The following is an 11,430-nucleotide window of genomic DNA, read 5'->3' as shown; positions in this document are numbered from 1 at the left end:
GTATCTGTCCTCTGTATTGTGGGTAGAGTGACTTTAAAAGTGGTTTTAGGTATGTAAATGAATCATAATTAAGGAAAAGAAGACAACAAAATAAAAATGTAATCATTATTTAATGTGTGCAAAATGAAACATAAAATGAAATCATGCATTTTATTTTCCTGTGTAAACTGTTTGGACCATTAGTGTAAAAAATGAAAAATAAAGTCAAAATGTCATTTTCATTTCTTTCCTCATTTAAGTGTTTTGTGGCCATAATTCAAATTAAAGCATACTTTGCCTTTTTGCTTTCTCAAAGAAATTCATAATGGGTGCTAAATTAAAAATAGTTAATGTTACATTTTGTAACAGATCCAGCCGCTATATCTCCTCCATGCCACCAGAAGGAACAGTCACCAGAATATTGAGCTCACCCAGTAATAAGGCATTTCCTGTTTTGAGCCTACTTAAACCATGCTCACACTAACAACCTGGGAAGCCATTTGTTTTCTTTGCTCTATTTGTATTGACCTTGCTATTCTCCCCTCGTCTATGCGTCTAGGTTTCTCGTGTTTTGGAATGGTTTGCCTCGCTGACTGCTTTACTGTGTTTTGACTCTCTGCTTGTTTTCGTGAACATGTTTTTGGATTACTCTCTTTGTGGCTTACAATTAAACCACATATCAATTTCCCACTGCCTGTCTCTGCTGCATTATTACACATTTTTAAACAATAAGGTTTCCTAAAGCAAAGTATACTTGGGTGATCAAAATAATGTACATTTTTGCCAATAATTTTAGTTTTATCAGAGTGTGTTTATTATCTATAGATATAGATTTTGTTTAATTACACACTATCTCTCTCTCTCTCTCAGAGAGAGAGAGAGAGAGAGATAACCTACATTCTAATATTTGTTTGATGAAATTTTATTAATTTATTCCCAACAGTTTATAGTTTATTCTCTTCTTTTTGTAGTTTGTCCTTTGGCTGCACTGCTTCCAGTACATGTATGTGGACGTTAGACCTTTTGTTCAAACAGATTTCAGCCTTTGTGTTCCCATGTCAATCTAATCTGCCAAGGACCCTTAGATTCAGTAGTGCTAGCCGATGTACCTGAAACTATATTAGCAATGGGACCGCTTCTTCAACCAGTCAGATGTAAATTCGCCTTACATGGCCAGCTAGCTGGCCCACAAAAATGTCAGCATTTTTTCATCCTCTGATTGGTTGGTCAGAGCAAAACACGTCTGTAGCCATCATATATTTTATGCCCACAATGGCTGACATAGGAGGAGAAATTGACTTGGTCTCGGATTGACTTAAAAATGTAATTAATTTTCAAGGCAGACTTTTCTGGAAAAACTAGACATTGTGAGGAGAGGTCGGCTAACCTCAAAGCTAGCTAGCTTGTCTCAACTCGGTACACGGTTTGTTCGCCACTTTCAGACCAGTGCCTTTGAGTGGTAACACTGACTTACAGCCTCTGAGGACTGTTGCAAATTATACTGCTGGGAATACCTGTTAGTTGCAAGTGATCGACTTAGTGTTTGGAGTCACAGAGGGTTTGCAAACTCGAGTTGTCTAACCTAGGAAGAAGGATGGATTTTGTCTATAAATAATCAGCATCTCTGGTGGGTATGATGTATTTTATTTAAATGTTTTATGTTTTTATCATGTAAATAGATACATATAGATGTACGTGGCACAGTTGCGGTTGTAGTGTAGAGGTTTAAGCTTGCTTTAGTAAAAATGGTATTCACCCTCAATACGCAAAATCCGTCTCTCTCTGTAATACCACGCCTTGTTATATTGCGTTTTTGTATAGTATTAATAGTTTCTATAATTGCAAGGTAATAGTGGTGGTATTAAGAGGTGGATTAAGTTGTTGAGATTTTCATTGGGAGTGACAAGGATAGACAGGATTAGAAACTAGGTTATTAGAACAATCGCGCAAGTGGGACGTTTTGGAGACAAGATGAGGAAAGCTAGATTGAGGTGGTTTGGACATGTGCAGTGGGGGGACATGGGGTATATCGGTAGGAGAATGCTGAGGATGGAGTCACCAGGCAGAAGAGAGGAAGACCAAGGAGGAGGATGTATGTTGTGAGGGAACACATGCGGGTAGTTTGTTTAAAAGAGGCAGATAAAGAGGACAGGGGGATATGGAGACGGATAATCCGCTGTGGCGACACCTAACAGGAGTAGAAGAAAGAAAATGTTGGCGACTCACCTCCGTGTCGGGCTGAACACAGACACAGGAAAGTTAAATTGGGGATAAAAGTGTCTTTATTGGGAACCAGAAGTGAGGGTAAAGGGAAGGGGAATAGTGTTCTGGTGCCCGGGAAAGGAGGTGAGGAGTGGCTGGAGCGTGAGAAGGAGCGGAGCGTTCTCGCCGCACTCCGATGCCTTAGGTCCGGTCGGGCGGCTGGCTCTGCCGCCATCACCATCGGCTCGTAGGGGTCAGGGTTTTCCTGCCACAGGGTCAAGAAGTCATTCCTTACTGACTAGGCGTTGTGTGGATCCGGGGGGAATTCCTCTTCCTCGTCATCCGTCTGCAGCCTGTAGTGAGAGAAAGAAATGGTGAGAGCCGCCATTAATTGGGAGCCCGAGGATCTCCAAATCACTGTCGCCGGCTTTGAAGACAGTGATGAGCCGCCACTCCAATTCAGCCCCAGCTGTGTCTCATAAGGACGCCACGCCTCCTCGTTTGCTGCAGCTGGAGCGCTTGCCCCTCTTGGCACCTGAGGTGGAGGCCTGTTGTTACATCATATATATATTATATCTCTCGATAGTATGAGTAGGTCCCCTGGTGGTCTAGTGGTTAGGCTGCGGCCCAGGTTTGATCCCCGGTCAGGGAACTAACCCCAGCCGCTCTTAGTGCCGGTCCCAAGCCCGGATAAATGGGGAGGGTTGCGTTAGGAAGGGCATCCAGCTTAAAAACGTGCCAAATCAAACATGCCAAAAGATACACATCTCTCTATAGTATGAGTACACCTCTCACATTTCAGCAACCATTTTAGTATATCTTCTCAAAGGGACAATACTGTAGAAATTAAACGGATATAATTTTGAGTAGTCAATGTGCAGCTTGTATAGCAGTATAGATTCACTAGAAAGAACTCAACATACAGCCATTATTGTCAAAATAGCTGACAACAAAAGTGAGTACACCCTAAGTGATAACAGCTTTAAGTCGTGTAACCATGCAAAACCACGTATCATTCATCATGTTCATGTTTTTGTCTGCTTGACTGGATCATACAAATTTGTGTATCTTGTATTAGAGCAGTTAAAGTTTGGTGCTTTCAGTACAATTCTCTCATACTGACCACTGGATGTTCAACATGGCACCTCATGGAAAAGATCTCTCTGAGAATTTAAGAATTTGAATTGTTTCTCTCCACAAAGATGGGTGAGGCTATAAGAAAATCTGTAACACCCTGTGGCTTGATCGGAGAGCCTGTTGAAGACAACCTGTCCAAGAGCATGAATAACTGGAACCCAGTTATGTGTTCTAGTGAGACTAAGATAAACTTGTTTGGCTCAGATGGTGTCCAGCATGTGTGGCCCTGGTGAGGAGTACCAAGAAAATTCTGTCGTGCCTACAGTAAAGCAAGGTGGTGGTAGCATCGTGGTCTGATGTCCTCCCTTCAGAAACTTTGCCTAACAGCAGTTTTCCCACATGGTAACGACCCCGAACACACCGCCAAAATCACAACTGCCTTGCTGAGGAAGCTAAAGGTAAAGGTGATGGAGTGGCCAAGTATATATCCAAACCTAAACCCTATTGAGCACATGTGGGGAATCCTCAAGTGGAAGGTGGAGAAGCACCATGTGTCTAATATACAGCAGCTCTGTGATGTCATTATAGAGGAGTGGAAGAAGATCCCAGCAACAACCTGTGCTGTTCTAGTAAATTCCATGTCCAGGAGGATTAATGCAGTGCTATATAACAATGGTGTACTCACTTTTGTTGCCAGTTATATTGGCTGTATGTTGAGTTATTTTTATAGGACAGTAAATCTGTACTGCTATATAAGCTGCACACTGACTCCTCTGAAATATATCAAAGTTCCATTTCTATAGTATTGTCAGTTGAGAACATATAATAAAATGGTTGCTGAAATGTGAGGGATTTACTCACTTTTTTGAGATACTGTGTATATTAGGGCTGTCAATTGATTAAAATATTTAATCAAGATTAATCACATGATTGTTATGAGTTAACTCGTGATTAACTTAATTGCACATTTTTATCTGTTGTAAATCTACCTTAAATTAGTACTTTTCAAGTTTTTATGACTCTAATCAACATGGCCATGGACAAATATGGATGCTTTATACAAATGTTTGTTCATTATTAGTAAAACCATACTTACATAGAGTATGAAGACAAAATATTCTTGTAAATGTTTTAAAGTAATTATGGTGTTTTAAATTACGTAAATCATCATCACACCAAACGGAACCTTTACTATGATTCCACGTGGACTTTTTTTGCCGCATGTGTGTATCATGGTGGATTTTGGTGCTTGATTTGAAAGTTGATACATCAGCAAATGTTTCGTGATTAAAATATATTTTTCTATTTTTGTATCCGAGTAAAGAAAGGGCATTGTGAAAAATGTGTGTTGTGTTCAAGGTTTTAATTTAGCCACTTTTATATTTATTTATATTTTTAATAAAAATTCTCAGACAGAAATGGATACTTCATTTAGCTCGTCAAATTCATAGAGCAGGTCCCACAATTCCAGTACTGTCTCTTGCACGCTCTTCACCTGGTCACTACTCTCCATCAGCAGAAGGCTAATGGTCTCCTCAGCCATCTGATGGTTTTCTTTTACTTTCATCAAGGAGACCTGAGAGAACAACAATTAAGGCTTATTCTCTTTATTCTACACACACACACACACACACACACACACACACACACACTTTGGAAACGCGCCTGAGTGTTTACGCTCTGAAATAACGTGTAATCAGTCAAAAATTAACCTGCAGGAGGCTGTGAGATTCCCGCTCCTGTTTACGCTCCTAAAACACACACGTCAACTTTGACTTTCCAAATGGTAAGAATTCCTATTGTGGCTCGGATGGAAGAAACTCTACCTTTAGTAACTCTTCACAGTGCTGTAACCTCTTTGTTGTCAGCCTTCTTCACTTACTTATGCTATAAGAAATGGTTTAAAAAAAAAGGTTTAAACACTTAAACACGAGTGTTAAATGTCTTTATTTCCTTGTACACATTCAGAAAAATTTTATAAACTGACTGATCACTCAGGACAAACTATTTTCCAAAAATGTGAGAAAACAGGTATACACACACACACACACACACACACACACACACACACACACACACACACACACACACACACACACACACACGCACCTACACGTCCACAAACACACTATAGTTCACAATAGCAGTAGTTCTTTCATCAGAAAAAAAGTTTACCTGCAGTAACTCCTCTTTATGACCCAGAGTCTCCTCCATCTGTTTGTACTTGATCTTAAGCAGGTTGTGAGTCTCCACCTCTTGCTCACGTTCCTAAAACACACACACAAGGTTAAAAAAAGGTTAAAACTGGGGGTTAAATGTCTTCATATGCAACAATTAACGCTTATTTTGATTTGATTATTACTTCTACACATTTTATAAACTGACTGATTACTCATGAGAATCGCTTCAAACGTATTAGGGAGGAAAAAGAGAAAATGTCCCCAAAATGTAAGAAAACAAGTACACACACACACACACACACACACACACACACACACACACACACACACACACACCACACACACACCACACACACAATAGTTCACAATAGCATTTGTACTTTATTAGAAGTATGTTTACCTTCAGTAACGCCTCTTTATGAGCCAGAGTCTTCTCCATCTCCTTGTACTTGATCCTAAAGAGTTTGTAAGTATCCATATCTTGCTCACGCTCCTAAAAAACACACAAATGGAACAGGAAAGGCTCACATTCTAGTGCTTTATTTTATCTTCAGTGTTAAAAAAAATAATACGACGTTCATGGGTTAGTGAGGAAATAATCTTACGGATATAAGCTGTTCGCACTGAAGTAACTGCTCCTTTAACTTGTTGTTCTCTAACTGAAGGATGGTGTGAGTCTCCTGGTTTCGAACACATTCCTAAACACAAACATACACATACACACACCGGGGGAGAAGATGTTCAAACCCGAGTGCATAATGTTCGTTCACATGAGCCACTTATATGAATTAACCAAATTAAGGTAACGTAATAACTTAATTAAATTCAACTAATTATTAGCATACGATTGAAAAGTCCTTTTATTTATTAATAAATGAGCTGCTTGAAGAAAGTCATTGCTGCTTACTTCTGTCAGCTTGTCACATTCTTGCTGAGTGTCACAGAGCAGGTTCCCTATGTCCTGCACTGTTACTCGCAAGGTCTGCACAAGATCTTTCGCCTCCTCCAGTTGGGTGATGGTCTCCACAGCCCTCTGCCTTTCCTTATTAAAATTTTGCTTATACTCCTAAAACACACACACACAGGGCAAAAAATGTTCAATCTCAAGTGTTTAATGTTCACATCTGCAATAGCAACTTGAGTAAATAATTTTAATCTTGGTTAAATGAAACATCATGCAGAAAAGATATGAAAAGTTCTTGTATAAGTTTGTTCATGCTTATTTCATCAGGAACTGCTTAATGCAATTTTTCACTTACATCAAACTCCTTTTGAGACACAGAGATACATTTACACATTTGCTGTACACTGTCTTGCAGTATTTCAACTTGCTCTTCCAGTTTGGATTTCTGGGCCTCCATTTCAGCAATGTTCTTTATAGCCTTCTGATATTTCTTCACAACTTTCTTCACGAAACGCTGAACACAAAACAATGAATCTGTGCTGATTTCATTTACTCCGACACACACATTGAGACAATTTCATATTTTGGTAACAGAAGGACAAAATGTTTCCAGAATGTGACAGTTCACCACGACACCACACATACACACAAACACACAAACACACCCCACACACAAACACACACACACACACACACACACACACACACACACACACACACAACACACACAGGCACACACAGGCACACACAGACACACACACAAAACTTACCTTCGTTATCTTCGTTAAATCATCATGTTCAGTCTGCTGCTGTTGCTCACAACTCTATATCACAGCAATGGAGCAAAAGAGGTTAAAAAGCTATTTAGTACTTAATGTTTACATCTGGAATGGGTCACTGCCATTAAACATTATGTAAATTTGCTTTGGAAATAATTCCGGTCATGCAATCTTTCCTGCATCAGAATTTGCAACATTTTAATTGCATTATTTTCATGTGTGTGTGTGTACTATATATACTAACAGCACAACTGCATCTTAATATTTACATCAAATCACACTCTAAAATCTTTTCATTAACAGTATTATCAACAGTATTATACTGTTACCCACATTATTGCTGTAATTTACTTTTATAATGGTCTGAAGAAGAATAAAAACAGATTTAAAAACACAGCAGAATGTATTATTACTGTAAAGAGATTTTAGAGTAATGATTGTTGAGTAAGATGCAGTTGTGCTGTTAGTAAGACACCTAAACGAACACTACAGAATAAAAGTTAGGAGCAGAACAAACTGATCTTGACCTGGTACTGAGGAACCTCTTCGGGTTGGGGCAGAGACAATTCTGTGGCCTGGTCACACACTGGAATTAAATTTAAAAAAAAAAGGCATTAGATCATCATCTTCATCATCACTATTTCTGTTTTGCATTCCGCACAAGCAGTATTTCTTTTAATCTCTAAAGCACATTTATTTCCTCTTTTTCACTTTTCTGCTGAATACATTTGTTTTATTTGAATTCAAAAATGTGTTTTACTTGTTTTAAAAATGTGGACTAACAACACCCTGGTACATTTTATCACACATTCATAAACCTGAAATTTCCCATGTGGGTGGGTGGACACACACACACACACACACACACACACACACACACACACAGACACACACACACACACACACACACACACACACACACACACACACACACACACACACACACACACACATACTGTACATACACACAGTTACATCTTTCGGGCAGCACGAGCACCTGACAAACCTGACTCATCATGTCAAGTCAAGTCAAAATGCTTTTATTGTCATTTCTACCATACACAGTGGTACACAGTACACAGTAAAAATGAGATAACGTTCCTCCAGAACCCTGGTGCTACACCAAACAACATAGAGCTACAACACACAACATAAAGTTACATAAAGTGCATCGAGAGCAAACAGTGCAGGCAGACAACACAGGCCAGTGTGGGACAAATACCCATAACACAAGATAGCATCGACCAGTAAACCTACTGTATACATTGAATATACACTACTGTACAAAGAGGACTATAAAAGACAATGAACAAGAGTATATGTAAACAAACGCAATGCAGTGCAAAAACAGCAGTAGCAGCAGTCAAGAGGTGCAAAGAAAACAGCATGTAAATGGTATAATATGGTTAAGTATAAATAATAAATAAATGGTGGTGGAATGAATTGAGATGAGTAATGAGTGTGTGTTGAGTTCAGGTTGTACAGTTCAGTAACACACAGTTGAGTGTGTAGTGTGTGTGTGTGTGTGTGTGTGTGTGTGTGTGTGTGTGTGTGTGCGAGAGAGAGAGAGAGAGTTTCAGTTCAGTTCTGTGTTAAGAAGCATGATGACATAAAATACCAATACATTACTTTTTTTTATTTTTTTTTATCAAAGCACAAATAATTTCTTGTTTGTGGTATAAATATATATATATATATATATATGTATATATATATATATACAGTACAGACCAAAAGTTTGGACACACCTTCTCATTCAAAAAGTTTTCTTTATTTTTATGACTATGAAAATTGTAGAGTCACACTGAAGGCATCAAGGGCTATTTGACCAAGAAGGAGAGTGATGGGGTGCTGCGCCAGATGACCTGGCCTCCACAGTCACCGGACCTGAACCCAATCGAGATGGTTTAGGGGTGAGCTGGACCGCAGAGTGAAGGCAAAAGGGCCAACAAGTGCCAAGCATCTCTGGGAACTCCTTCAAGACTGTTGGAAGACCATTTCAGGTGACTACCTCTTGAAGCTCATCAAGAGAATGCCAAGAGTGTGCAAATCAGTAATCAAAGCAAAAGGTGGCTACTTTGAAGAACCTAGAATATGACATTTTTCAGTTGTTTCACACTTTTTTGTTCTGTATATAATTCCATATATAATTCTACATGTGTTAATTCATAGTTTTGATGCCTTCAGTGTGAATCTACAATTTTCATAGTCATGAAAATAAAGAAAACTCTTTGAATGAGAAGGTGTGTCCAAAAGTCTGTACTATATATATATATATATATATATATATATATATATATATATATATATATATATATAATCAAGACCCATATTCAAACACCTTTAAAACATCTTAAAATGTACAAGCAAAATCACCTTTATTTTACCTTCCTTTAAATGTTTGCTAATTTGTTCAATTGATCTTTACTAAGAGTGACCCTGACTATCACTGAATTCATTTTCAGGTCGTTCTACTGTACAATGGTTAAGAAACATAAAAATCAGTGCATTTAAATCACCATATTCCTTTCTTTCGGCTTCTCCCGTTAGGGGTCGCCACAGCGGATCCTCCGCATGTTTGATTTGGCACATGTTTTTACGCTGGATGCCCTTCCTAACGCAACCCTCCCCATTTATCCGGGGTTGGGACCGGCACTGAAAGTGGCTGGGGTTAGTCTCCTGACTGGGGATCGAACCCGGGCTGCAGCGGTGAGAGCGCCGCATCCTAACCACTAGACCACCAGGGAACCTTAAATCACCATATTCAAACACTCATAAAATTTTTTTTTGAGGTTTGCTCAATCTTTCAAATAATTATTATTTATAATAAGACTCTCTCTGTCTATTATATTCTTACATTTTAACCCATTTTATTGTGGAGTTTTTAAGAAAAGTGAAGTCAAAATCACTCCACACATTAGTGCATTTTCAATCATAGTCCATATTCATACACTCATTAAACATTTTCCTTGTCTGTTACGCTATTACATTTCAACTCATTTTACTGTGGAGTCTTTTGAGAAAAGTGAAGGCAAAATCACTCCAAACACCAGTGCATTTTTATCATGTCTCATATTCACACAATCTTTTTAATAATTCTTATTTAGAGTCTTCCTCTGTCTCTGTCTGTCTCTGTTTGTCTCTGTCTGTCTCTGTCTCTGTCTGTCTCTGTTTGTCTCTGTCTTTAGAGTGAATGTGGAACATGATTGAAAATGCAGTGATGTTTGCAGTGATGTTTGCCTTCACTTTTCTCAAAAACTCTACAGTAAAATGACTTGAAATTGAAGACTATAATAGAGAAGGACACACTGAATATGAATTATTTAATATGAAACTATTTAAAGATTAAGCAAACCTATAAAGGAAAATGTTTTATGAGTGTTTGAATGTGGAACATGACTGAAAATGCACTGGTTTGGAGTGATTTTGCCTTCACTTTTCACAAAAACTCCACAATAAAATTAGTTGAAATTTAATTGAATAATAGACAGAGACACTCTAAATAAAAATCTAAATAAAAAACATGTTTGAATGTGGAACATGATTGATTATATTTTTTGTCATTTTATTGTTAATAAAGGAAACACTTTCTAACGCGTCTTTACATCTATTTTGACCACGCCCACCACCCCACTCCCTTAGTATCTGCAGGACTGAATAACTCATTTCTACTCAGATGATTAGTTTGAAAAGAGAGAAGTAAAATCAGCTCTACATGGGTTGCTACACCAGGACTGAGAGATAGTTGTACCTGCTTCGGGTGGAGTTTTGTCCTGTGGGTCCGCTGTTGGTTTCTTTCCATCGCCCCGTTTAAACAAATAGCAGAAAATACCTGCCGAGGCTGCAATTACTGCTGTAAACAGCAGAGGGCGTAGTGGAAGATCCGCTATTGCAGCACCGAATGGTTCCATCAACTTCATTTTCTCTCTTGAACGCTGTTAAGCACCTGAACCGCACGAAGTCCAGCAATGGTCTGCCGCGCCGCGTCCTCTGTCACTAAGATACATCCAACACGTCATAGAGACAAGTCACGGAGGCAAATAACGTCACAACAGAGCGTCATACGGCGCAATTACAAAGCATGTCATGTTCTCTTTTAGCGAGGCTTTACAGTGCTCTGCTGTTATTCTTGTCCAAAATAAATGATTATTAGAATACAACGAAGGAACCAGAATACACACATTTACACATTAATAGCACAAAATAAACAACAACAAACACAAGCAGATAAACAATAGTATCTGTAATAATTAAACACCAGTAATAGTTATAACACCAATGGTGTGTGTACTGTGTGTGTTGTGTCATC

The 11,430-nt window shown here is 38.6% G+C and overlaps 1 protein-coding gene across 4 annotated transcripts; it reads right to left on the bottom strand.

Moving 5' to 3' along the window:
- Window positions 1–2,194: 2,194 nt before the first annotated feature.
- On the bottom strand, window positions 2,195–11,086 carry LOC124391463 (trichohyalin-like). Of its 4 annotated transcripts, none has more exons than XM_046858049.1 (10): window positions 10,873–11,086; window positions 7,649–7,707; window positions 7,113–7,166; window positions 6,698–6,856; window positions 6,346–6,504; window positions 6,044–6,136; window positions 5,839–5,931; window positions 5,434–5,526; window positions 4,754–4,834; window positions 2,195–2,534 (listed from the first exon to the last, which is right to left on the bottom strand). In XM_046858049.1, the coding sequence occupies exons 1-10, from the start codon at window positions 11,039–11,041 to the stop codon at window positions 2,520–2,522; spliced, it is 975 nt and encodes a 324-aa protein (XP_046714005.1). In that variant the 5' UTR covers window positions 11,042–11,086; the 3' UTR covers window positions 2,195–2,519. The 4 variants fall into 4 exon arrangements, 3 of the variants coding, with proteins under 3 accessions (XP_046714005.1, XP_046714006.1, XP_046714004.1); XR_006926981.1 differs by lacking the exon at window positions 2,195–2,534 and adding an exon at window positions 5,085–5,145 and having other exon boundaries at window positions 4,702–4,834; XM_046858050.1 differs by lacking the exon at window positions 4,754–4,834 and having other exon boundaries at window positions 2,197–2,534.
- Between the last annotated feature and the right edge of the window lie 344 nt (window positions 11,087–11,430).

This window comes from Silurus meridionalis, chromosome 9, assembly GCF_014805685.1.
Source record: "Silurus meridionalis isolate SWU-2019-XX chromosome 9, ASM1480568v1, whole genome shotgun sequence".
In the NCBI taxonomy this organism is placed as follows: domain Eukaryota; kingdom Metazoa; phylum Chordata; class Actinopteri; order Siluriformes; family Siluridae; genus Silurus; species Silurus meridionalis.
The sequence above is the reverse complement of the archived record's forward strand: the minus strand, read 5'-3'. Positions and strand labels throughout refer to the sequence as shown.

Bases quoted from the DNA above. Each gene is read 5' to 3' on its own strand.
- LOC124391463 (XM_046858048.1), bottom strand. From the start codon at position 11,041: ATGAAGTTGATGGAACCATTCGGTGCTGCAATAGCGGATCTTCCACTA. The intron at 7,167-7,648 runs GTCAAGATCAGT...GCTGTGATATAG, and splicing joins AAGAGGTTCCTCAGTACCAG to AGTTGTGAGCAACAGCAGCA. The intron at 4,835-5,433 runs GTAAACTTTTTT...TTGTTCTCTCAG, and splicing joins ATAAAGAGGAGTTACTGCAG to GTCTCCTTGATGAAAGTAAA.